General features: G+C 38.5%; 3 protein-coding genes across 3 annotated transcripts in view; all 3 read right to left on the bottom strand.

Moving 5' to 3' along the window:
* Positions 1-27,999, bottom strand: part of LOC145316722 (guanine nucleotide-binding protein subunit gamma-1-like) — a 116,387-nt gene that overhangs the window by 35,730 nt on the left and 52,658 nt on the right. The gene's annotated exons all lie outside the window — the stretch shown is intronic.
* Positions 1,905-4,572, bottom strand: LOC145316709 (transmembrane protein adipocyte-associated 1-like). Its single transcript, XM_080157415.1, has 2 exons — positions 3,062-4,572; positions 1,905-2,606 (listed from the first exon to the last, which is right to left on the bottom strand). Exons 1-2 carry the CDS (start codon positions 4,046-4,048, stop codon positions 2,343-2,345), a joined length of 1,251 nt encoding a protein of 416 aa, XP_080013541.1. The 5' UTR covers positions 4,049-4,572; the 3' UTR covers positions 1,905-2,342.
* LOC145316710 (4-hydroxy-2-oxoglutarate aldolase, mitochondrial-like) overlaps positions 4,931-27,999 on the bottom strand; it is a 97,930-nt gene continuing 74,861 nt past the window's right edge. The window contains exons 2-11 of the mRNA XM_080157416.1: positions 21,130-21,186; positions 9,905-10,056; positions 9,565-9,634; positions 9,134-9,179; positions 7,808-7,889; positions 6,749-6,947; positions 6,308-6,466; positions 5,862-5,921; positions 5,574-5,625; positions 4,931-5,294 (exon numbers count right to left, since the gene is read on the bottom strand). Of these exons, the coding sequence (XP_080013542.1) occupies positions 5,173-5,294; positions 5,574-5,625; positions 5,862-5,921; positions 6,308-6,466; positions 6,749-6,947; positions 7,808-7,889; positions 9,134-9,179; positions 9,565-9,634; positions 9,905-10,056; positions 21,130-21,177 (990 nt within the window). The 5' untranslated portion in view covers positions 21,178-21,186 and the 3' untranslated portion in view covers positions 4,931-5,172. The remainder of the gene's footprint in view (positions 5,295-5,573; positions 5,626-5,861; positions 5,922-6,307; positions 6,467-6,748; positions 6,948-7,807; positions 7,890-9,133; positions 9,180-9,564; positions 9,635-9,904; positions 10,057-21,129; positions 21,187-27,999) is intronic.

The following is a 27,999-nucleotide window of genomic DNA, read 5'->3' as shown; positions in this document are numbered from 1 at the left end:
GGAGCCGGAGCCGGAGCCGATTTTTAACGAAAATTACGGCTCCAGCAAAATATGGCGGCTCCCGGCTCCACAACGCTGGCCCTACCTATGTTATATTATACGCCACGCTTTCGAGATTATACACTACTAGCGGCTTTCAAAGATAATATTGCCTCTTTGAAAAAAATGAGAGTTGTTCCAAAATGGAACAATTTACCAACTGATGTTAAAAATTCTGGAAGTGTTGCTGTTTTTAAATCTAATTATGACCGGCTTCATCAGCTAGACTAATTATTGTGAAAATAGATTGAAGCATATTAAAAGACATTCTCCTCGATATTCTCATATGAGAATCCTGAGAATTATTCAATACAATCGGAATGGTTCTTAATTTTTTTTTAATCGTCTAACCAAACCTAGGGTATTATAGATGCCTGCCTCCCTTCTGTTTGTACGTACATCCGCCCGCCCGTATAAGTTAACAAAAAAACTGACTTTGGTCTTTAAACTAAAGGTTGGTTATCTTTTTTTCATTTAAAAAAGGAATCAGTTCTCATGAGGGGTATAGTACTGTTCCCAAAAATAGTTTAAAACCTTCCTTAGACCTATAAGAAGCTTTACTGTAAAGGATACCGGTTCAGCGGTTAGCGATATCCTTGCTACTGACTAAAAAAACGAAAGACATTCTGTTACTTCTCAAAAGGATTATCTCTAACGTAACTAAGAAAGTTGAAGTGTCCATTTTTCGCCTTAATAAAGCTTTTTTTTAAGCATAATCCCTCTAGTCTAATTTATAAAGAACTCGTACTCAAGGCTTTTAAAAGTGATACATCACCGTTTTGAAACAGTATTAATTAACCCAGCCTCTACCAATAACGAAATTAATTCGGGAAAAAATCACGAAACCTATACGTGTTTATCAGCTGTCGTTGGGGGGCAACACATCGTAAAATTGACGACCTATACATTTGCCCCCCAAATATTATTTTAGATTTATTTCGCTTGTTGGTTATACCTTATTCCTGTAATTGACCAGGCCCTGAAGTCATTTCTTCAAAAAGCTAATTTTTAGGGTTTCCTTGTGGAATCAATTTTCTAATCCTACTGTGCTTGCGAAATTAAATATGCATGTTTACAAGAAAGTGAAGCAGTTGAAAGGTATTTCTGACCTAAATATATTAATAATCCTTCAGCCAAAATTATAGGAAATTAATTCATTTTACATGTATTTTAGAATACTATATTCTTTTCTTCAATAAAAAAATATGGCACTGCTCGTGGAACATCTGTCATAGATTCTATATAATTCCTCAGTTCTATTTATATTGGCATGTTATTTCAAAATATTTGGTGCTTTTCCACAAAGTGCTTATCGAACACTCGACCTCTCTGAAATAAATTGGAAAAAAAGGCTTAGAAATTTTTTCTCTCATACTTAACTCCTGCAGGGCCATCTTACCTACAGTAACAAACAAACTACTCGCGATCGTGGATCAGCAGGTAGCGCATCCGCGTCATGACTAAAGACGTTACTGCTGCTATGTCAGGTGCGCGACATAAATCGTAGGAGTAGAGGGAATGGTAATAATAAACAAACTAACGAAAACTACCACCTACACAATTAAAAAAAAAAAAAATAACGGGTGTAGAGTGCTTCAGTGCTCAGCAATGCACTTTGAGGGAAACTGCATTTCTGAAATAGGCTAATAAAATCTATCGACCGAAAACCTCCATATAATTACCATGTTGCGCGCATAAAATAAATTCACAAAGGTATCATCTATATTCAGGGTTCTGTTGGTTGCTTCGAATTAGGAAGAGTTATTTTAACACGGATGCCGAGCCCCTGAATATATCTTAATTGTTCAAATTGGCATTACTAAAAAAATTAAACAGACCCAACCAAAAAAATGAAAGAAGAAATATTAAAATTATAAATATATTAACATAAACAAATTTGACATGATTGCATTGAATACAACATCTGACAATTTAATTTGATTTTAAGCAAATGTAAATAACATGATATTTACATATATATTATATTACTTTATCTGAGATTACATTTTTATAAAGTAAAGCTTCTTAAAACATGGCTATGTAAATTAAGAGTATAACAATTGAGTTCTATTGAGAAAATATATGAGACAGCCAGTAGGTTGTTAAAAAATTATCACTAAGCAAAAGTTTAAAGCTATTGATTGGCAACATGAAAATCAAGTATATCCTGTACAAAAAGTATGTAATTTTCATTATGGTAAACATATGCACATCTTTATTGTAAGTACATTAATTTTTTTACCTAAATCTTAAAATAATCACTGGCAATATGTTCTTTATCAATCAAGTCTGATTTTGGTTGTTCACTGAATAAGAAGATCTTGATCACTCACATACTCGGGGCTTTGTAGACCAACAGACAAACTGCCGTTGCCCAGGTTTCCAGCTGACAATCCAGTTGTAGTATGGTTACTGCCTGGCAACCCAACTGGAGCTTTTGTGGTATCTGAAAGAGTTGTGGATGCAAAGTTAGACCCTTGTTTGATGATTGAGTTTGAACCTGCCTGGTCAAAAGATTGAAGAGAGTCGCTGTGAATAAAGAGACCTTCGTCAGGATTATCATCAATCTAAAAAAGGTAAAAAAAAGTTAGATTTATAAACAACAGATGAAATTCATCTCATTACTTTGGAAGTTAATAAGAATTTGCATAGAATATATTGTTTAAATTTTAAAAATCTAAATAATACCTACTCTGCAGTAAAAAAGTCCAATTTCCTATTCCATTAAATATGACTAGCTGCTACGTCCTTAGATTTAGGAGGGAAGTTGACCATACACTTTTTATTTTAAGACGAAAATTTCGAGGGTGAGGCGATTTCTCTTAGGAGGGTGGCGGTGCCCTCCCTCAAATAGTTATAAAACCTCCCTGGACCTTTAAACAGCTTAACTGTAAATGAGAACTATATCGGTCTAGGGGGCTAACGAGATCTAAAGCTACAGACACAATCAGAAATCCTATTACTTTTTATATACAAAAGGTAAAAGACAGTATAAAAAATGCTAAGTTACCAATAAACGCACCTGGGCTGTGTAAGCGAACAAAAAGTTTGGAGTCTTGAATGATGTGTTCTGCTTGATGTAGCAAATATAAATCAGGATTGGTGTAAAGTTATAGTAAAAATATGATGTAAAATCAGTGAGACACAAGCCTCCGTGTTTGTTGGCAGAGACGAGCAAAGCTCCCAAGAAGGCAATCATATTCAGCAGAAACTGGGGTACACAGTAACTGTAAAAAGCTGTGGAGCCAGACATCCTGTGACGATTTCCAGGTAGTAGTGGCAGACACATTGCAATTAGGTAGAGCAATGAAAATATTCCTGAAATGACGTACTGGTAAACAGGGCCGCCATGACCGTACAAATCCACACCAGAATGTATAATCTTGTATCCATAATATGGAGCATTAATTTCAAGATAAAGCTGAATGCTGCAGACTATCAATGATACAATACTGCCAAGCATCAAACTGTTGCCAATACCTCGTTTGCCAATCCATCCCAGACAGGAGGTTATAACTAGAATACTAATTTCTGCTGCAAGATAGACAAACTTGGCAAACACCCAGCCAACCTTCTCCGACGTTGAGTTTTCCATCTCCATGGTGAGTAGCATATTTATGAGTGATCTTGTGGTTGATGTGCACATCATTACTATAATTAAATAGTACATGACCATGAGTCCGCTTGCTGTTGCAGCCATACCCTGCAGCCGTTGTTTAACTTTTGAGTATCCAAACAGCAGAAAAGAGAAAAATATTGTATTTGGTATAAAGAAGAGAAGATCCCATAGTCTGATGTTGAGATGTGCTATCTTGTGCTGTATTATCCATTTACATGTTTCACTGTCGTGGATAACCCGCGGCTGGAAGAATTCATCATCAGCAAATGGATTAAATCCCTTGAATGGATCTATGGTTGTCTGAGTCGACTCGGTCATGTTCGAGTCAGAGCCAAAGAAGGCATCTTCCAGATTATTTATCATTTCCGACCCAATATCAGTGATCGACATTTTATTTTATGTAATGTTTATGGTATCAGATCAAATTTTATCTTTTCGTTTCTTGCTTCTTTTTTTGTTAAAACTTAGTTCTTAAGAATGAAGCGGACATTTGTTTATCCTTTGCAACAACGACTTACACTCACTAAGCCTTGCAAACATTTACATTGAACTAATTCCTTATTATATTTCAGAAATATGAAACTTTGCAGTGTTTTCATGAATCGAGCAGACTGCAGAAGTAGGTCTACACTGTACTCTGTACTTACATACATAACAACAACACTCGAACACTTATAAACAGACAGAAATTTTCAGGGATTGAGGGAACATTGAATTGCTACTTATACTGTTTTATAAACACCTTCTCTCATTCGTTAGTGTAAAAACGTTGAATACTTTTATTAAATCTTTAAAATGTTTGGTACACTAAGATTTCTCATCTACAGAAGGGGTAATGTTTTCTTCATAATGTCTTATCCCTGGAAGTTTCTCACCTTCCTTCTCTGTTTGTCTTCATTATAACCCCATTCTGCATACCTCCTATCCTTTATTTTGGGGAGGGGTGACACAAGAGGGAAAGTAGGATGAGAAAAAAATAGAAAGCTACCTGCTTTCCTTTTGTTACTAGCGGATTTAAATTATGTCATAAAATAATTGAAGGACAATTTCATAATGTTCATGAAATAATCTGATAAATATCTTCAAAGCATCAAATGTCGCATTAATTTTGTTTATCATTAAAACACACTACAGCTATAAAACTACTAAATTATTTGCAGTTTTTACAAACTTGTTAAGAATTTCAACAAGCTTATAAATAGTAATGATAAAATAAATAAATCTAACGTTAAAGTACCCTCCTAAAATTCAAATTGAAAAACAGTAGTGAAATTTTGATTTACGATATATTTCTTTTCACAGAAGTAGAAGGGTAGGTCTATATAAGTTAGGATCTTGTAAATATTAATTTATATCTTACATAAAACTAAGATAACAAATATTTTGTTATGTATAAATGCATATAAAATTATAAAAAACAAATCAATTGTGGAAAAAATATTTTTTCCTCATAAAATGTATTGTGTATCAAGAAATTAGAAGAGGGGAGGAGTTGATGAATGTTCTTAATCATTTTAACTCAAATATGTAGCAAATGCTGTTTTGAGTTGGGTAGTTTCTGCTTGGTTGAGTGGGAGCATGGGTGTTCTGCAGGGACCTCCATAGAATCCAAACCAGTCCAAGCTTTGCTTTAAACCTGGAAAATATTGTATATTGCATTCGATTAGTTAACCGTAGTTAGTAAAAGTATTCAACAAAGTCTTATGAAGTTCTACATACAAAAACGTTTTAAAAAATGGAAAGTTTCTACCTCAACCATTGATTGATTGGCCTATGTAAACATTAAAGGATGCAAATAAAGACTATATTATAAATAAATTGAGTAATCAATTTTAACTAACAATTATGTAGGTGTAAAAAGCTTTTAGTGCGAGCATTCATAAGAAAACTAACTGCATGATGTGTAATTTTTTACCTGGAACGCCGAGCTGCTTGGTTACCGCTGAATTTGGAGCAATCAGTTGGTGCTAAAGATAAAATGATATAAAAGTAATATTTTTCACTAAGATTAGAATCTACTATTTTACACAAATAGCATTAAATTAATTTTACTGTTATTTCTAGGACACAAAATATGTTTTGTTCCATTTAAAAAAAACTCAATACGGGGGGGGGGGGGGGGAGAGGGTAGACTTCTCTCCCATCCACCTTGAGTGCTCCTAGGTGCTTCTAGAGGCGTAACCGCAAGTAATCAATATTTTACCTGCAATAATTTTGCTTCTGTCAGCTTGTTTTCCTCAAATAATTTTTGGAGCTGGCAGACCTAAATTATACCCGCAAATAAACAATTTGATTAGTTTGATGAAAACTGATGCCTTTTCTCTCATGAACAGACATACAAACCAAATGAACCACTTCTCAGACATACTGGGCTTTCAAAATTGGTTTTAATTTCATAATTCTACCTTTAAATATCCGCGGAAAGCTGTCTATAATACGATGCGATAAATAACTATTATAAAAGTTGAAAATACGAAGATACGCAAAATTTCATAAATATAGACATACATACATCCTTCTAGAAAGAGACTATCAATTACTAAATTGAGGAAATTATTTTCTAATACTTTTATCCAAAAATAGTTTTAATACGATGAAAAATGGCAAAATTACCTGGGTATAGAAGATACATTTTTAATTTAACATTACCTGAGTAGGAAGAACATTTGCAAGAGCACATATTCCTCCAACAGCTCCGACCACCAGAGCTGGCAGCAGGAAGGAAGCTGAACCTGCCAGAACTTGGAAATCTTGGCCCTCTGTGCCATGAACAAGAGAACCAATCTTTGTAATATCTCCTCCGCTATCCTAATATTTTCAATCAAAAAAATTATTTAGGTAAAAAAGTATTTTTTTTTGGTTATGATTCTGGATATGAATTTCTACTCAATTTCTTACTAGCTTTGTCCGTCTGTCTGTCAATTGTCAATTCAAGTAATTGTTTCTACATATACTTTTTAAGTTTCCATACATATTAAGAAGCTGCTATCCTCCTTTTTAATGTCTCGCCATTTTGTTTTAATTGGCACGTTGATTTCTTCAAAATAATGGTTACAATTTGAGCATCACGTGTTACATATTAAATCTCACCTTAATACCAATAATGTTTGGATGTTTGGCCAGGCGCAGGACAACATCTACAGCAAGATCAATACCTGTGTTGGCTGGAACACTGTACAGGACTACTGGTATCTTGCTGGCATCCGCTACTGTTAGGAAATGTTTCTCCAGAGCAGCGGATGTCATTTTGTTTTTAAAATAGCAGGGTGTTATCACAACAGCGGCGTCTAAATTTTTAGTAAGTTCTTTCAAAAAGTATTTATGTGAACTCATTTTCTTGCCTTGCTATGAAAGGTTTGGAAACTATATCATATTATTTAATTCAATTAAATGTGCTTAAAAACTTTTTTTTTAAAGCGAAGCTTTTCTATAATTATGGTCGGCCCGTACGTCCGTCAGTGACAGATAGCTTGTCCCATCGATTTCAAACTTTGCATGATGATTCCTGTAGTAGCAACTCTATAATCGTTACCAGAATGTCCTTACGTCCATTTTAAAAATGTTGATTTTTACCTTTTATAAAAACAAATTTTTATGTGATAAAATCATCCGATTTATCTGATTTTTGGAATAATCATTCCTGGGACAACAAAGTACAATGTTATAGGCGAAGCATCTATATAATCAAGTCCTAAAAGTATTTGTATGTCCTTAAAAATTATCCTGTATTTAAGCAGTTTTTGACCAAATTTAATAACAATTTTGTTTCTTTTTTTGTTCATTTATATTCTGATTTTTCAGTTCTGACACTCTACAAGTGTGTTCGTTAGTCCTACTGTTTTAGAGCTTCGCTTTTATGGATGTTGTCATCCTTGTTGTTGTGATTCTATTTTTAAAAAATTAATCTTTAAAGTTTGTTATTTAGACCAGTAAACCCAAAAACCTAATCTAACCTGACCTAAAGTTATAAACTGAAAAACGGAAAACTGCAATCTCCAATTCACCCCCTTGTTTCCTATTTAAAAAAATAACGTTAGAGGAGTTATCAGAGCTCTATAAGGTACTTAGTGTTAAGGCGTTTATATGTTTTTATCATTCCCTTAATAAAGATAAATTATATTTAGAATACAAGTGAAAGATGGTTATCCTGCGCCAGCAGCTGCCATCTCATTGGTCATCTGAACAGTTGCCTGTGTTGACTCACAACCGGATCCACACAAAACAAGCTTGTCTACAAAAATATCTGGATTTATAGCAAAATTAATATATCCTATTATATAAAGTAGTAAGCGTTTTTTGTCTGTCCCGAAGGATCTCGATAACCGCTGAACCGATATTGTTCTCCTTTACAGTGAAGCTTCCTATAGGTCCTGGGAAGGTTTTAAACTATTTTTGGGGAGGGTGTATTTACCCCCTTCCCCCCCCCCCAAAAAAAAAATAAAATATTTTTTTACTCTTTTGAAACTCAAATTTAAAATGGGACGAGGTCGACTTTTCCCCTTCCTACATTGAGTGCCCCTAGAGGCTTCTAGGGGCGTAGCCGCTAGTATATAAATAAATGGTTAAAAATTTAAGACAACTTATTTGAATAATGCCTCACATTCTTCCAAAATGTTAATTTTGTCATAAACTTTTTCGAAATACTACAAAGATAATGGGCCAAAAATTTGCAAAGTGTTAGTCAAAGTATTTACTCACAAATGTCGTCTAACAATTCTTTTGACATAAAATAAAAACCATGTTACCTAACCTGCATTTTTATTATTTTAATCATAATCTTATTATAACAGGAATGGCAACATCCATTAAGCGAAGCTCAACAATCATCCAGAAATCGAGTATTTACAATAATAGAGAAGGAGTAATGAATGATATCAAAATTTATCATTGCAAGCCTGAACAAACACTGTCATCTCTTGCAAAATTGTTCAAATATTTAATACTAGCGGCTACGCCCCCTAGAGGCCTTTAGGGGCACTTGAGGAGGGAAAAGTAGAATTTGATAACCTAATTTATTATTTTAGATTTGAAAAGAATAAGTAAAAAAAATTTTTTTTGGGAGGGGGGGCGGAAAATTTTTTTTATCTTTACTCAAAAAAATGAGAATTTTTTTTTTGGGTTGGGTTAATTTTTTTCTAGGGGTTGATTTCTCTTAAGAGGGTGGTGGTACTTTCCCCCAAAATAGTTATAAACCTTCCCGGGACCTATGAGAAGCTACCCTGTTAAGGAGAACCCGATCGGTTCAGCGGTTAGCGAGATCCTTTCGGTACAGACACACAAACAGAGACATGCTGTTACTTTAGTATAAGGATGGATGGATGTGCTAGCCCTTAAATGACGTAACTCTAGAATTGAAACCCAATAAGTAAATCACTAAAGTTGCTAATGTTAGTACATAGTCCCCTTTTGCTAAAAAGCTGTAACCGACAACCGTGACTGAGTCTCGTCATTATACGTAATGTAAAAATATTGAACCTGAAGTGTGAGATCTAACTGCATCCACCAACTTGATTCTTTCCTCCTAGAATACATATAAGCTAGATTTATTAATCGCAAATCCTTATAATGTTATCAATTTGCGCATTTTCAAGGGAGTGCGGGGTTCTTCATGCCAAAAAAAAATCGCAAATTTACTCATATATCTGCTTATGAAAAATAGATTTAATAACTGCAATATGGATTAATTTCGTATTTCGAGGAAAAAATAAAATAATTTTCTAATGACAAAGTTCTGGTTTGTCCGTTAAGATCTCACGAACTAATGAGCAAATTGAGTTTTCCAAATTAGAATAGCTTTACATAGATTTAGGATGGTTTTAGGTCCACCCCCCCCCCCCCATTCCAAAACATATCCCCTAGATGCTAGGGGCGTATCGCTTGTAGTTTAACTTGTATGTTTAAGCTACCTTAGAAAGATAACAGTATTCCCCATTGCTTCCTTCAACTAGATATCCTGCTAGGGCCTCCTTATTCCACCTAAACAAACAATTTCAAGATTAGTCTGCATGTGAGCAATGCTGCTTGCTCATGTGCGTTGTTGTTGGTTATGTGACTACGCAATTAAACACAATTAAAATTGGGATATTGACAACTTCCATATGAATGGCCGTAGAAAACGTTTTTTGTAATCTTTCTACAAAAAATCAATAACTTAGTGTGCAATTGCCTTTTTCAAATTTACTGTAATTATTTTCACCAAAAGTTTCACTTTAAACAAAATATAAAATCTAAATATTTTTTCCTTACTTTGACATATTTTCTTTAAGTTTATCCCAAGCAATAGTTTCATCCTTGTTAAATGGAGTACATATGGGAGGATACACCCCCGTCAGATCCAGAGTTGTTTGTCTGCTTCCCTGACTTATTTGTCCGCCACAAGCTGGTCTAGTGGCCAGGCCCTGCAAGCAAAAACACAACAATAAAACTTTTATCCACTCAAAGATACATTTACCCTTCCTAAGAATACTTTGATAAGTTAATAATTCAGTTTATTGTATCAATATATGCTGTAAAAGTGCACAATAAAAGAGAAAACACATATAACACATTACAGAAAAATAGGCCATTTTATCTATAAAAATATCTCCTAAATATAGATATTCACATAGGTATTTTATAAATTCATTTTATAAACATTAATAAATTATTATTGAATTGAATAAAGTAGTAATCAAGGAGCTAATAGATAGTAAATTATAATAAATCCCAATGTTAAAAAGAATAGTTCTCTCATTCGTTGGCTTAAAAACTATTGAGAATTTAAAAATCTTAATTGGGTAGTACAACCAGCAGTGTCCCACATGATTTTCCAGTAATGACATTAATTTACAGAAAGGGTAATTTTGTTTTTTATTATTTGTTTACTATTTGTCAGTATTTATAAATAATATAAATTCATGTTTTAAAAATGTTTATAAGGCTCTAGAAGCATCCAAACCAGGGACAGGAATATGAAGTAAATCTAATCATGCCAATAACTTTTCAGTCAGTTTAAATCTAAGTCGTATTTCAAAAAATTTTATATATATGAAAGAAGGGGACATTAGACTGTTAATTATGTATACTACTACCCTAAGTTTAATAGTCACGTACTCTTATTCGTTGGCTTAAAACCCTTTAAAATATTTTTAAAATCTAAATAAAGGGGTCGTTATTTATTGATCATGTAAATCAAACTATCGTCCATTATCTTATCTCTGATATTTTATAACATTGGAAATAAGTTTGTTTGTTATAGAGAAAGCTGGGGACAAAATTATTTTTGTTTGAGTTGCCACATCCATGTTCCTGCATCAAAGGGTGTAAAAATTTGTTAATTATGTAGATGAAACATCCTAGTGCAAACAAACACTGGGAGGCAAAATAACTCATTCAACTTTCCTCAATCAAATTAAATATTATTCTTCAACAAATTTTTTTTTGTATATTCATAATTTGATGTTTTATGTCTATAAAAAATTATAATATAGTAAGGGGTAAAATTTTAATTCAATTGAAGTTAAGGTTACAATCTCTAACTTTAGTTTAAGCTTTATAAATTATTTCATGTTAATCATGGAAACACTAAAACTTGAAGAAGAAAAAATATAAAACTAGCGGCTACACACCTAGAGCCCTCTAGGGGCACTTGAGGTGATGGGGGTTTGAATTCGACCTAACATTTTTTATTTTAGTTTAAAAATGAAAAAAATTCTTTGGGGAGGGCATTTTTTCTAGGGGTGATTTCTCTTGGGAGGGTGGTGGTATCCTTCCCCTGATAGGTAAAAACCTTTTCAGGACCTATGAGAAGCTACACTGTAAAGAAGAACCATATTGGTTCAGCGGTTAGCGAAATCCTTTAGTACAGATAGACAGACACACACAGACACAGATCCTATTACTTATGTATAAGGATTAAAACAGCTGAATTCCCTAATGTCAAAACTGACAAAAGGCAAAGCAAAATTATCATGGCAAAAATTTAGTTTTATGTTTCACATTCAATTATGAATTACCTAAAAGCAACAGTACACATATGTATAAAAAATTATCATTTGATTTGAAAAAATAAAAAAAAAGTATATTAAGTCATTACCCAAATTATGTTAATAAGAAAACCAACCCAACATGCAGAAATATTGAATTACATTTGGCCAGCATTGGCTTTATCTAATTATCCTAGACATTTAGTCAATAAAGCAGAAAGCTGCAAATCTATACAGTACAATATATAATATTAATCATTCTACAATAAAATACAACATAAAATAAGTAATCCTTTCCATTACATCACAACTGCAATGTATAATACAAGTATAGATTCTGCTTATACTCTGGTAAGCCGAGCGTACTCGGCCCACGGGGTAACGAGTTCGGATTCAACGGGCCCTAGCCTTTAAGTATTCTACCAAACAAACAAGCAGGATTCAATCATACAGAATTATATATTTAAACTGAATAATATTTACAAATTATGTTTACTATATATATACAACAAAAATATAACAATGGTTAGGTTTGAAGGGGGTGTGGGGCGCTAGGGCTTAGCGCCCGACGGTAGACAGGCTGTGGGGGCAGCGGTGGTAAAAGGGGAGGCAGTGCCTCCCGATTATATAAGCGCATGATGGACTCGTGATAGTTGCATGTTCAAGTCCCCTCCCCACATTTAGGCAGGCTAGTTTGACCGCCGGGTGCGGGGTTAACAGCGGTCATGAGATGGATAGTGATATAATAGGATTAGTGCTGGGGGTTTGTTATCATAAGTCACAGCGAAGCAACTCTGTAATCGGCCTGTCCGTATGGGTGTCGTATTACCACAACCTCCCCTTCAAGGGTTGCGTGGCTCCTGAGCCACCAGGCCTTGAACCTGGGGATACGACAGCCGGCTCATGCGCCGGACAGGCAGTTCTTGGGGCACAGCTCGATGGAGGACAGCTCGGGCTACACAGGCTCCCCGGGACACTCGTTGCTCGGTCTGACTGTGGTTGGTGATCAGCATTGTCAGCTCCTGGTTGGCTTCTAGGCGTGGGTTGGCCACGGCCAGGCCTCGCCGCTGGAAATTTTGCCTCGTCTGCAGGATCAGTTCTGTCGCGGCTGGTAGCTGGACACGGAGGCCTAGGCAGACTCTGGTGGTTCCTAAGGGTGGAATGGTGATGGCAAAGGGCGCATAGAATTCCATGGGGGCGCCTGCTTGATTCAGGTTGCTTGGCCTCCTAGCTCCGACCCGGATGGGGATGGCTGTCATCAGCAGGGGGCACATGGCTTCTTCTTCTGTTCTCAAAACACAAAAATCAGATTCCGGAGGAATCGAACCATACATATTTAGGGACACACTCCCATTATCAAAATACCAAAATCAGATTCCGTAGGAATCGCATATGACCTATTCTTAGGATTTTTTATATCCATTCTCAAAAATAAAAATCAGATTCCGTAGGAATCGAAACCAACCATTACACCTTGTTCACTTAAGTACACGATATGATTATTATTAGGGTATTCTTGTCCTTTTTTGGACTTTTCTTTGGTTTTTTTTTGGATTTTTTGGATTGGACCAAGTGTTATCGCGAAATTTGCCGTTATCCTGTAATTATTGGTGTGGAGATGTCCTTAAAACCCGGACAAAACTCCACTCTATAATGAAAATAATTTGATATAAAGGAAACTGTCTATTTGGAGCTGAAAAGGGATCTCAACGGGAATAGCGACTCCTTATGGAGGTTTTGGTTCCTTAATTGTTCCGAATTCACGCTTGGAGAAGTTGCAACTGATAGTAGGAGGATGTCTGAAATACACAGCAAGATATTGTTTCATTGTTAAGATTATTATTTATTTGCACATATAACATTGTATCGGCTTGGCAAGCGTCAAAGTACACCAGTGGCTCCACAACCCTTAAAGGGTTATGCCAACTATCTGGTACAATGTTGCATGGAATTTTTATTGTAAAATATTGTCTCCATTCAATTTAAACTGGCCTGGTAACTAGGTGGAGATGAAGTTCGGCCAATTCCATGCTAGGTACTTAATAATTGTTATTATGTATATTATTATCTAACCTGCACCAAACACAACAAACCAGATGAATCAAACAAATCAAGCATAGTAACATAATTTATAATATATATCTAATAAAATATGTTGTACCTTTGAGGAAAATAAATCTTATCTTATCTTATCTTATCTTCTGGGGCGGCTTCTTCCATCGCAGTGGCTGGCTCTTCTCCTACAGGCTCGCTGCTGGCTGGCAGGTTCTCCATGTCTGAGTCAGGGTTCCAGATGGCATCTCTGAGTGGCTCTGGAGCGGGCGGCGGCGGCGGCGGTTCGTTGGGCTGCTCCTGCAGGTTTTCCTCCACTGGGTCACGATCTTGGCCGCTAGGCTGTGGGGCGGCTGCGGCTGGCTGGTGCACTGGGAACTCTCCTGGGTTGCTAGCTGCGGGCGCCGCCGCTCCAACTGGCAGCTCGGTGGCATCCTCGTCGCCGTCCACGTCAACTTGGATGTCGTCTGGGATCTGGTGGGCAGTCACATCTCCAGTGTATTTGCGCAGTCGGCCTACATGCGCGGTAACTTCTGAGATTCTGGCTACTGGAGAGGCAGGTTTAATGACATAATGGACTTCTGTAGCTTTCCTCACTACTTTCCAGGGGCCAGTCCATCTCTTGGTAATCTTGGCTGCCTTTCCTGGCACCAGGCGAGGGGCCAGGTACCAGACCAAGTCTCCAACCTCATACTTGGCCGTGCCTTCGTAAGCTGCCGCGCTCCTCCTGATGGCTCCCTCCTCCTTCTGCTGGATGGCATCATAAACTGCATAGTAGCGCTGCAACAGAGCTTGGACGTTGGCTGGAACTGAAGCATATTCGGTCTCTGGCAGCCGTAGCACCATGTCCACCGGCAGTTTGGCCTCTCTCCCAAAGAAGGCCAGGAACGGGGTCACACCAGTAGATCTGCAGGCCTTAGTGTTGTAGGCAAAGGCGATGGCAGGCAGGTGGGGCTCCCAGTTGTTATCGTCTCTGTCTAGGAACAGGCGCATGCCTGTGTTGAGCGTCCTATGAAACCTCTCCACTCGGTTGGACTGCGGGTTGTAGGGTGGTGGATGTGTCAGGCCAATCTCGAGCCGGGAGGCCAGTTCCTGGAATACCTGGCCGGTAAATTCCATTCCATTATCGGAATGGATCTTCAGGGGGCATCCGAACGTGGCCAGGTGGCGGTGCAACAGGGCTTCAGCCACCGTGAGGGTGCGCTTGTTGGGGATGGCGTAGAGGCTGACAAACCGGCTAAATCCATCTTGGCAGGTGAGGATGTAGCGGTTCCCAGCTGGGGTCTCTGGCAGTGGCCCCACCAGGTCGATGAATAGGACTTGCTGTGGATACCCCTGGCGGGAGGGTACGTGGATCCCCTGCTTCAGCCTCTCCTTGGTAACTTTCTGGACACACTCAGGGCAGGTTTGTACCATCAGGCGGACGTCACGGGCCAGGTTGGGCCACCAGAAGTGCATGGCAACGCGGGCGATAGTTGCGTCCATCCCAAAGTGCCCAGCCATGGGGGTCCCATGGGCTAGAAAGAACGCGTCCTTCTGGAGGGCCGAGGGCAGCAGGTATCTTGTCCTCTCCCCTGTCAGAGTCTGGTCAGTGGTGGTGAGGCAGCCATGCTCGTCAAGCCCCAGGGCTGAGAAGCGGCTGGCGTACTGCTGCTCGTCTCGTTCCTTGCCACGCAGCTCAGCCTTGGTTGGGGCCTTGCCATCAGCCACCCATTGGCGGACACGGAGCAGGAGGGGGTCCTGTGTCTGGGCTTCCAATACTCTAGCTGAATCCAGTCGGGCGGCAGGAGGCCGGCTAGCTGCGGCCTCCCCTGGCTGGCCCAGGTTGTGGATATACTCAGCCTGCTCTGCTAATTCTTCGGCGCTCGCCGTTGGCATGTTGGCATCTTCCCGGCGGCTGAGGGCGTCGGCGTTGGTGTTCTGAGTGCCAGGCCTGTGGCAGACGGTGAAATCCAAGGCCGCTAGCTCCTCCTGCCAGCGGGCCACCATCCCTGTGGATGTGTTCAGTGATTTCATCTGTAGCAGGGCAGAGGAATCAGTGTTGATTTGGAAGCTGCGGTAGGACAAGATGCCGTGGAATTTTCGGATCCCATAGATAATGGCGGCCATCTCTCCCTTCCAGGACGGGTAGCGCGTTTCAGGGTCGGTTGTCTTGCGCCCCACGGCGGCAATCAGCCTCTCCTTGCCCTCCTGGCATTGACTCAGTATGGCAGAGATGGCGCGGCTGCTGAAATCTGTGGTGAGCTGGAACACTGCTGGTAAATCAAACCTGGGCGGCGCTCGGATGGGGGCCTGGCGGAACTTGTCCTTGAGTTGCAGCAGCTGGGCTTCCATCTCAGGCGTCCAGGTTAGGGCCTTGGCCGTCTTCTGCCGATTCATCTCGTAGGTGAGGTCTGCATACTCTGGGATGAACAGGCGGTAGTATCCAAAGAAGCCCAGCAACGCCAGCAAATCCTTGGGGGTGCTAGGGGCTGGCCAGTCCAAGATGCGGTCAATATAGTCCTCTTGCATGGCTATCCCCTCACGGCTGAGGGTGTGACCCAGATAATCCACCTTGGACCGGAACAACTTGGTCTTGGCTGGCTTGAGGCGGATCCCTCCCCTGCGGTGGGCTTCCAAGACCTCTCGGAGCCTGGCCAGGTGGGCCCAGGTATCCTGATGGAAGGTCAGGACGTCGTCAAGGTATGACTGGAGGTTGGCTGTGCCTAGTGGGTTTAGGACCCCTGCAATAAACCTGGAATAGACAGACGGTGCCGTAGCCAGGCCAAAGGGCATCCTTTTCCATTGATACAAGCCCCTGGGGGTGGTGAAGGCGGTGCAGGGCCGGCTATCCTCAGACACACGGATGGTGTAGTAGGCAGCCACCGCGTCTAGAGCACTGTAGACACGGTGCCCGCCAGCTCGTTCCACCAATTGCTGGATCCTAGGCAGGGGGTAGCTGTCCAGCTCCAGACACTTGTTGAGGGCCCTGTAGTCGACGGCCCAGCGGGTGCTCCCGTCCTTCTTCTTGATGGGCACCAGGGGGCTGCTCCAGGCGGAGTCCGACGGCTCTATAACTCCTTCCTGCAGCCAGGTGTCCAGTTGTTTCTCCAGTTCAGCCTCTTGCCGCGGGTTCAGATCCCTGAATCTCTGGCGGATCGGCTGGGTCCCTGGTTTGAGGCGCAGCTGCAATTCAACCACATCTGTGCAGCCGGGGGTAGAATTGGAGAAGACGTCCCTGTACTCTGACAACGTAGTCCAGACCTCCTTCTTGAGCAAGGGGTCCTTGCGTAGGAACTCATTGTCTTCCATCTCCAGGGCCTCCCACAACTCTTGCATGTCTATAGGCTCAGCAGGTTCTTGGAACGAGTGGAGACGCGGGGGAGGCGTATCAGAGACCTCCAAAATGTCAGGTTTGACCAGCTCCCCTGCCACTGGGAGGCCAGCATCCAGCAAGAGGGGCACCTCCCCCTCATTGACCACCAGTACTCTGAACACAGTGGCAGAGCCAGGCCTGTGGGCATACAGGCCCTCTGGAATGACAAGGTCCTCCCCAAACCTCTGTTCTGGGGCAGCTAGTTGAATGGCATCCTTGGTGCGATGGCCCACTAGCTCAACAGGGACCGCCATAACCCCGCGGCCAGGCAGGACCACCCGCTTGGCTGTGCGGAGCTGGGGTGGTTGACCGTCAGTTGGAGTGACAGCGCTTAGCCTATACGTGGCTGGTGAGGGGTCAGCCTTGGCTCCGGGACCCACCGGCCGCGACTTGACGGGCTCGGCTTCTGGAGAGGCTGACGTGTCGGAGCCAGGCGTGGCTCCGGGGGCGTCCGGCCACGATTTGACGGGCTCGGCGCTGGGAGAGGCCAAAGTGCTGGGTCCAGCTTTGGCTCCGTGGGCGTCCGGCCGCGACTTGACGGGCACGGCGCCGGGAGAGGCTGGGGCCTGAGAGCTGAGTGTGGCTCCGGGTACATCAGACCGCGACTTGACGGGTCTGGACTCGGGCTTGGCTGGTGGACTGGCTGGAGGTCCCAGGTAGAGGGGGCCAGGTGGACACGGCTGGCCGTTAATAAAAGTGTCGGAGGAGAAGATGGGTTCTGGAGGGCTGGCAATCTCAGGAAACGTTGTTGGCAGGCTCTCCCTTGGCACCTTGGGCACTGGGGGCAACCCCATGGCTAGCAGGTTAGCTCCCTTGTGTGCGTTGAGCTCAGCGTCCACCCAGTGTGTGCCTTTCTCAACCACACGCGGCTGCTCAGGCAGGGGGCCTGGCAGAGGCCCCTCATAGCTTAGCTCTCTCTCGGCTGTCTCCCGGTCAATGGGGACGCCACGGAGTGGGATAAACTCCCCACGCGCCCACAAGCAAGGTGGTTGCATGTCGAAACAGAGCCTAGTTCCGAACTCCTTGAGAAAATACCCTCCTAGGTTCAGAGGGTGTGAGAGATTTCGGACCACAGACACGTGGTATAGATGGAGTATAAGAGTGTGTGAAACTGCCATATATAACTCTTTTAATTTTCCAATTACCTGGAGGGGCTGGCCGTCCTCATTAGCAGTCAGGATCTGGGTGTTGTCCGGAATCAACATGCGTTGCACGCCCATCGCGTGCATGAGGTGCTCAGAAATTACAGCAGACCCTGGTACACGGTTGCCAGAGTCAATCATGGCATCAACCTGTACATGCTGGGCAGGGTCAGGAGTAGGAAACCTCACCCTGATATGGCAGGGGAAGTGGAGGTCCTGCCCTTGAGACAAGGGGGCCTCTCGTTCGGCTGGGGTTGGCAGAAACTTTGGTGGTGGCCGCACCGCAGCTATGGTGGTATCGCTTACCATGGTGGCTTAGACTGTAGCTTCGAATCACTAGAGCTTATTAATTATCACTTGGTCAACAATTTTATATTTATTTTTATCACTTGGTTGACATTTTATACACAATGATGTGTTGTTATCACTAGGAGCTCTAGGTGCGATTCTGGAAGCACTGGCAGCAGGGAATGTCCGTCCTGCAAGGTTCAGAGGGGTGACGGCGGTAGGGAATGACCCGTCCTACAGCGCCGCTGGTTCGAATCCCGACAAATGGCGGCAGGGAATGGCCCGTCCTGCAGCGCCTCGGGTTCGAATCCTGGGAGGCAGCGGCAGGGAATGTCCCGTCCTGCCGTGCCTGTGGCTCAAAATCTGCTATCCGTCGCAGTGGTAGGGCTTACTTGTGTGCTGAAGCTTCGCAGCCACACATTGCCTTCTTAGGGAGACCAGCACACAGCTGTCTGTCTCGTAGGTTTGGCCTGGGTGTCCTGGGGCTTGTCCCAGCTACACTTGCCAATTTAGACTCAGTTTTGTAGCCGTCTGAGCTAAATTATCCGATTGCCGTGGCTGCGCACCTAGCGCTACTCCTACACGACACGGAAAAAGCGTCTTAACTGGCGCTTTTAGCAGGCTAAATCTGCTTGCCGTAGGCCAGAGGCCCACATATTGCGTTCAAAATGATGGAAATTCGACCTAAAAAGGCCGTCTCACGGGTCAGTTGGCGGCTGATTGTCCCCTTACTTGCCAAAGGGTCCAATCAGAGGTAGAATAGGCTAGTTTCTGTAAGGCTCGATTGAAACACGCTGACACCAAGTTCTGGTAAGCCGAGCGTACTCGGCCCACGGGGTAACGAGTTCGGATTCAACGGGCCCTAGCCTTTAAGTATTCTACCAAACAAACAAGCAGGATTCAATCATACAGAATTATATATTTAAACTGAATAATATTTACAAATTATGTTTACTATATATATACAACAAAAATATAACAATGGTTAGGTTTGAAGGGGGTGTGGGGCGCTAGGGCTTAGCGCCCGACGGTAGACAGGCTGTGGGGGCAGCGGTGGTAAAAGGGGAGGCAGTGCCTCCCGATTATATAAGCGCATGATGGACTCGTGATAGTTGCATGTTCAAGTCCCCTCCCCACATTTAGGCAGGCTAGTTTGACCGCCGGGTGCGGGGTTAACAGCGGTCATGAGATGGATAGTGATATAATAGGATTAGTGCTGGGGGTTTGTTATCATAAGTCACAGCGAAGCAACTCTGTAATCGGCCTGTCCGTATGGGTGTCGTATTACCACAATACAACGTTATAATACTAGATAAAACAAGGAATGTGAATCCATAGTTGGCGAAGCTCATGTGTTTAAATCATTTATTAACGAGATCAGACAGTCAAATAAAGTAAGTAATAGAGTAGATATTCTATAATTTTTTTTATAACAGATAATGTATCTTAACAAGACGTTTCAAACATTTATATGTTTATTAACAAACAGGCGGACAAAATGATTTTTAAGTAGATGTGTATTGGATATGCGAATAAAGAAAACTTTTAGTGGGAAACGTAATTTATACAGCTTAAGTCTTCTACTACCTCAGTTTACTTGACTGCTTTTTTAAATAGACGATTCAGTTTACTAGACTGCTTTTTTTAATGGCGTTGCTATAAAAGACCAACTCTACAAAAGACCAACACCTACAAAAGACCAACTCCACAAAAGACCAACGCCTACAAAAGACCAACACCTACATAAGAACAACACCTATATATTGTTATATAAACATTAAATTTATTAATAAAGTACATAATACATAATCAATACATGGCCGCAGCGCTAAGCCCCCTGGCCTGCCTAGCCGCGGGCGCTCGGCCCCCTTGCCTATAATCTAACCTAACCTTACCTAAATATTGTACAAAACAATATTAAAAATTTGAAAAAAAAATCTACCAACCACTTTTTGTAAAATCCACGAAATTCTAAACTATAAATAAGTTAATGTACAATAAACATTCATACATATATGTTAGGTTAGGTTATAGGCAAGGGAGCCGAGCGCCCGCGGCTAGGCAGGCCAGGGGGCCGAGCTCTGCGGCCATGACCTTCTAGCATTACGATTTTTTTAATGTTGGTCTTTTGTAGGTGTTGGGTCTTTTGTAGAGTTGGTCTTTTGTAGGTGATGGTTTTTTGTAGAGTTGGTCTTTTGTAGCGCAACGCCTTTTAAATAGACGGTCCTGTCGTTTTTTTGTGAAGATTCTCATAAACAAGGCACAGCAAATGTATTTCCTAACCTCATTCCAAAAATGCCTTAGAAGAAATCAAATTTCGAAAGGGGAAATGTGTTTTTTTTTCAAAGAAGATCTTCTACTCTATAAATCAATTTGTCCGCTATACTCTCGATACTGCTCTAGAATAAAGGAAACATGAGTTTATATCAGGTGATTAATATAATTATTGAGCATCTACTCTACAGTTTATGATGAACGTCTGTCAAGCTCATCTTTTCCTTCAGACTGTTTGGATGTCCTCTCACTTTGACATTTAAGAGCTTCGCTAATTATGGACGTTAGTATCCTTGTTTAAAATATAAAAAAAAACAATCCCACACCGAATGCAAGACTAAGTAATACTTAAATTTCTTTAATTGAAAATGTTGTTTAATCAAAAAATATATTTACCTTAAAAATTGTATGTGATTTAGAAACATGTAGAACATTTCTTAACATTATTTTTCTAAAATTCAAAGATAATATGTAGTAGTTCTTCTAGCAGCTTATAAAATAGCCTTAAACTATCCAAAGTTTGACATGAAAATTTAAATCTTAACAGGACCTAAGTAAATAAAAAAAACCTTATGACCGTCTTTATATAATATGATTGCTTTAATTCTTATTTTACTTCTAAATTAAGTAGTTTTAAAATACTACAAAGTTACAAGATATTACTTCCTAAATTTTAATTCCAGTTTTTTTTGTCTGCTACGTTTACTAACAAAATTATTGTTTACATTTTGTAGCAGACAGTTTTATCACAGGTTGTGTTAAATACGACATTATCAAAATGAAACAAAACTTTAGTATATAAGGTTTATAATATTTCAAATAAAAATACAAAATAAAGTCTTTATCAAAAACTTTCAAAAATATTTTATTATCAAAAGTAGTAAGGTTTTTTTTGCGTGGAGCTTAAGATCTTAATAACTACTGAACCGATTGTATTCTCAATTTTAGGTAAACTTTACTAGGTCCTGTGATGGTTTTAGACTATCTTATTTTCAGATTTAAGTATTTGGTTGGTTTTAAGCTATTTTTCAACCCACTCTCTAGATGCTATTGGCTTAGCCGCTAGTGTATTATATGAAGAATTTGGCACATCATAGTCTTTTTAAAAAATCTTAAAATTCCGGAAAAATAGCTTAAAACCAGCATATAATTATAACCTGTAAGTTTATTCCTGAAATCGGTCCTGCTAAAGGCATTTGATCTTTACTTTCAGACAGAGAAAGACAGACATTGATCTACTTTTAAAATAGATAAAAAATAATAAATCTGAAATAAACTGATTTTTATGCACTCTATCAAAAGTTTTTGATTGAATATTTGTTCTTTTGATGCCTCTCTGTTCCAGAGTTTTAATATTATTTATACAATATACATTTCTATAGTAGCGAATATACTCTAGAAATAACTCGTCTGACATTACTAATTCCAGACTTTCTCAAACTAATAATACTAAACATTCTTTTTGCAAGAATATCTGAAAGTATGCAATAATTAGAAGCGTGCAGAATAATCTTTTACTTGGCTCAAGAAAAGTGTACAAGTTTTCGGCCCGCTTCGCGCAACTCAATCCCAACGTTATTCCTATCCATTAATTAGTAGGAATAAGCAATTCATATGGATAATAAAACTTTTAATAGTTATTTCTTTCATCGTATTATAAACGGCTTTCCGCGGGCGGATATAGAATGTACAATTATAAGATTAAAACCAGTTTTTTAGCCCCGAGGTGCCGAAGGCACGGGCTAAAAAAACTGGTTTTAATCTTATGATTGTACATTTTTATATTCGTAGAAAGCTGGATATAATACGATGCTAGACATAGTTTTTTCGTATGGTTGAGAATTGGTTCCTATCAACCGGATTCGAATGAATACGAGAAAACAACTTATTAGTTTTTCCCCAGATGTTGCTTTGGTAACCTACATTATCTTAGACTAGTTGCTTCACCCCTAGCCTCTGGGGGAAACGATGGAGGTCATGGAAATAGCATACATCCCAATACACTTACTAATCCTTCATGAAAAGTAAAATTTATTTGCACCAGCAATTTTTGATATCTTAAGCTACAGTCAAAGAAAACTTACTACTTTATATCATAGGATAAGTAGAGTATCTACGGTTATGGCAAAACATATTCTTGTTTTGAATGCAATATATAGAGCGGTATGCGTTTAAATGAATAAATAATTCTAACAGAGGAAATATAAGATAATATTATTTATATTTTTTTAAATTTCTAATATAGAATGATATTATAATATATCGACCAAGATGTCCCGCAAAGCCTAACAAGGATAAAGTCCTGCGAGGCTAGGGTTCACAAAAGCCATATAGCCTTGACTTGAGAAATAATTTAATTCTGGAAAATTTTCTAAGTTCACAATTAATTCTGAATACATTTATTTCCCATCAGAAAATGTTGCTTCACCTCTAGACTCTACGAACAGTGTATTTAAGGGGATGGTGTTTTTAAAAGATTTAAGAAATTTTCTTGAAAATCACAACTTAATTATTCTACGTACTATCTTTTGGTTTAGTTTTGCTTTTTAAGAACCCTGGCATTAAAATTGTTTATTAGAAAAATCAATAAACTAACCCTTATATAAGAGTTTGTAACACTGGGGTTAATGCCTTGGCAGTAAATATAAAACAAAAGAAAATCTAAGTAAGTTAAATAATTAAGTATTTTTCTTTTTGTTTTGTTTATTTTACAAGAGTTGTTTCGTGCTGCAGCCTAATATCTTGATTCAACCTTTTATCCTGGCTTTGTAAGGATTATATAAATGTATCTTGGACTCACTCCCCTCCACATTTCTGCTGAATTAAACTTATTCACAATACCCTTCAACAAAATCAAGTTTTTCTAATATTAACACTCAATAAGACTAATTAAACGTCCAACTATGAAATGCATATTTAATTATTGTGTTCTATAACTAAGCTTATGTAATACCTAAAGGCTTTCAAATTGTTTAGAATATTATCTATCTATAACTAATCTGATCAAGCGCAAGTCCTGGAAATGTGATTTATTCGGCTGTTTTCAGAGATAGATTGCTAATTTTAAAAATAATAAGCCTGTGCATCTACTATATAACTATCTTTGTCCCTTTTTATTGAAAATTGTTCCATCCATCGCAGCAGTTATTAAAGATAGACGGCTGATTTTTCCCGTGAAGATTTCAAGAATAATTAGCTTACTAATCCATGACCCTCTTTGCCTGCTTGTTTGTTAATGGCTGTTTTTTTTCAATAATTCTAAAATTGTGCTATGCTCAATAATTTTTAGGATGTCAGGATCAAAAGAGAACTAGACTAGAAAAAAATTTAATTAAATTTTCCAAAAATCAAATTTGTTTAGAGTTTACAATAAAAGGCTTTGAGACAGGGAGACTTTGAGGCCTTATTTAAATTCTTAAATGTCTTGATAGTGTTGAAGAAAAGTGTGTATTGTCATTTATACTTTTAATGGACCAGATTTAAAAACTAACCTCTCTAAAAAAAATCTAGATTATATATAGATATTTGTGACACAAAATAAGGTACATGCTTCTCCATGACTAAATCGGAAGCAGCTCCAAAGTGACTCCAAAAAACAAGGAGAAATGTTTCAACGTTTGGACAAACTATGTCAACTGACGTCATTTTCCCTTCTAATATGACATCAATCGGGATATTTTGGCAAAGCGTTGTAACATTTGTCTATTTTTGAGACATTTAAACTACTTTATACATCGTTGAGTTTTATTTCGTTTTTTATGAAGATATCGTCCTAGATTACAGCTATATTAGTTACTTGTGTGGAGATTTAATTCTTGTACAGTTTTATATCTGGCCGCATCTATTTTCAATTCTTGGGTCCTTATTTTATATTTACGTTTCTGTGGACAACTTTTATAAATATATGAATGGAGGATATGTTATATTTTCCTAGTTTGGACCGGTTAAATTTCTCAGGAAACGAAGCGGATACTGAGCAGTAGAGGAAAAACTAATTTATACTTATATAAAAGTAACAGGATGTCTGTCTAAGTGTACCAATGGCTCTCGCTAACCGCTGGACCGATATTGTTCTCCTATCTCCTAGGTCCAGGGAAGTTTTAAAAGTATTTAGTATTTACTTATAACAAGATAATCTCCACTGGAGAAAAATACCCTACCCCTAAAAAATGTTTTTACTTTTCATTAAAAATTTAAATGTAAAGTGGATGATCGAACGCCTTCCCCCCTCCCCGTCCTTTCAAGGATGATTTTTTAAAAAACAAATACTGTAGGGGTTTACCGTCAACCATCTTGGTGCTTAGCATCCAGATGCTAGGGGCGAAACCCATAGTGACATATAAAAATAATAATAAAAAGTAGGACAGGAAACATAAGAGACTAAAATGTATTGCAAGGGATATTTCTTTATCCTTAGTCTCTTCACAAATCTTTCTTTAATGGACAAAAGAATAAACTTAAAAAGCAATATTAGAGCCTTAAAAATAAAAGATATAGCCAATATATTTTTTTTTGCTAAAATATAAATAAATGCTTTAAAAAACATTAATTTTGAACTAGTATTAAAATTATATTTAAAATTATCCTGTCAATAAAATTCATAGTGTCAAACTTTCATTATTATGCCTAGCCTTTTTAGGGCCTTTTATGAAGAGAAGAGGGCAGCCATAAATCTTACAAGAATCTAAGCAGCTTCAAGAAATAATAAACCGATTACTGCACTGAATAAAACATTTGTAAACCAATTTGCTAGTTTCTTTTAAATTATTTTCTTTGTTGGTTATTCATCACAAATATGCTATTATACATTAAGTTACTTGAAAATGTTCATCTGAAAAAAAAATTTATCTTGCCGGCGAATTTTTTTTGCAGATGCAATAATCCTCATTTCTGTTGTACCTAATATTTATTTTTTAAATTTTACATTCTCTTGTCTCAAGATATAATCACAAAATAATTCTACTTATTTAAGCCTGTTTCTGTGCTTGTAATATAACTGTGACTAGTTGATTTTTAAAAAACTATCCACCCATCCTATTTTTGTGTCCTGTAGTGGACATTGGTTGCAGAGTATTGAAGTGAAATTTAAGTATATAGAAGACCATGTTAAACGTTGCTCCATTGTGTTGACATACAATTGCAGCTGATATTAAGTAAGTTTATTTTTTTTGCTCGGGGTCACATCACTATGTAGCTTAAAACCTACAATAGACTAATATTAAAAATATTTGTATTATCCATTGAAATTATCGTATAAATTTTAGGAATATGTTTTTTGTCTCAAGCTAAATATCTCGGAAAATGCTGTTTCAAATTGATTGTATGTTTCGGGTACGCTTTATAAATATTTTGGGGGTGATTTTAGGATATTTTCTGACCTCCCCTACAAGCTGGGGGCAAAGTAACTAGTAGATTATACATTACTAGCGGCTATGCCTCTAGAGGCCTCTAGGGGCACTTGAGGTGGGGAGAGTCGAATTTGATAACCAAATTTATTATTTTAGATCTTAAAAGAAAAAGTAAAAAAAAAATTTTTGGGGGGGGGATTTTTTTTCTAGTGGCGATTTCCTTGAGAGGGTGGTGGTACCCTCCCCCAAAATAGTTATAAACCTTCACGGGACCTATGAGAAGCTACCCTGTTAAGGATAACATGATTGGTTCAGCGGTTAGCGATATCCTCTGGTACAAACAATCAAATACACAAAAACACTAACAGACATCATGTTACTTTAGTATAAGGATAAGCATAATACTCTGATGATACAATAACATGACACAAGGTTAACATGTAACTGTTTGCTGATATAACAAAACTTGGAATTTGTATCAAGTTCTCCCACTCAAAATTGACAGGTGTCGTTACAATTACAATTTTAACAAATTAAAAGGGGAAATTTCCTTGGGATGGTACTCCGCATCAGTGCAGAATAAATCCGCCAAATTTTTTGACAAAATCATCAAATCCAAGAAAAAGGTTCAATTTTAGTATTTTTAATAAATTGGCTGGCAATAACAAACAATCCAGAAAATCCGTGGTTTAGATTCAGATTTTTGGTTCTTCTTAATAATTCTTATGTACACTATGTAATTATGTATATCCGTCGTCACAGTATAATTGTAAAAATGACTAAAAATAAATATCCAAGCAAAGCTTTTTTATAACTAAGATGAATCATTTCTTACATACGAACGTCAGTTAGGGTTGGATTAAATCGTCCTAAGTTATCCCAATACATTTTAAAATTTGAGAGAAAATAAGGAAGCTTTTTATAGCCCCTATTAAAAATGTCCACACTGGCCTACCATTAGTCAACTAAAATGTGTATTAGCCTATCATTGTTCATTTGTATTGTATGACGTCAATTTTTTAATAGGCACTATAAAGAGTTTCAAAATAAGAATTTATCTATACTTTTCGGATTTGTATTAATCCAAATCGGAGAATCCAACTTTACAGAATGAATGTAAAATAACTGGGAGTCAGAAAGCCATCCCTTGAAATATTAAATATCTGACACAATGAAATATATTTCTAGAACTCTAGGAATTTTTATTTTAAACAATGTGTATATTAGATAAGGACGATTAGATTCGAATGGACAAAATAAGTTGAATGTGAATCACAAGTGTTTTTGAAAGCAATGCTTTTTCTATAATTAGGGTCGGTCCGTACGTTGGTTGGGTGTCCATAACGGTTATCTTTTTTCATTAATTTTCATATGTTAGAATTGTTCTATCGATTTGAAAAATTTCTTAATGATTCCTATTACAGAAAGGTACGATTTAGAAAGCGTTGCAACTTTACAATCATTACGTTCATTTAAAACTTGCTGGTTTTTCACTTTTTTGACAAAATATTTTGTATGATACAATTATTCCATTCATCAGAATTTTGGAATAATGATTCCTTGGACCACAAGGTAAATATTACATGCGAGCATGTCTCTAATCATATCCTAAAAATGAAAGTATGTCCTATTACTGTATCCTGTAATTACGCAATTTTGAAAAAATCTATGTACAATTTTATTTAGACTTACAAATTAATGTCCTGCTTGTTCTGACACTCTGCAATAGTTATTGTTGGTTTGTACCTCCATCTGATTTATGAGCTTCGCTTTTATGGATGTTGTCATCCTTGTTTAATAAAGATCATACGAGGCAAATGACAATGACTTTCTGTTATATTTTTATTTTAAAATTAGATTAAGTTTCTTACCCTGTCTAAACCTTTTTTGGAGCCATTTATTTTTCATTTCAAATTAC

Source organism: Acartia tonsa, chromosome 4 (assembly GCF_053477335.1).
Source record: "Acartia tonsa isolate MP-2025a chromosome 4, ASM5347733v1, whole genome shotgun sequence".
Taxonomy (NCBI): domain Eukaryota; kingdom Metazoa; phylum Arthropoda; class Copepoda; order Calanoida; family Acartiidae; genus Acartia; species Acartia tonsa.
This window is presented reverse-complemented; position numbering and strand designations above follow the sequence as displayed.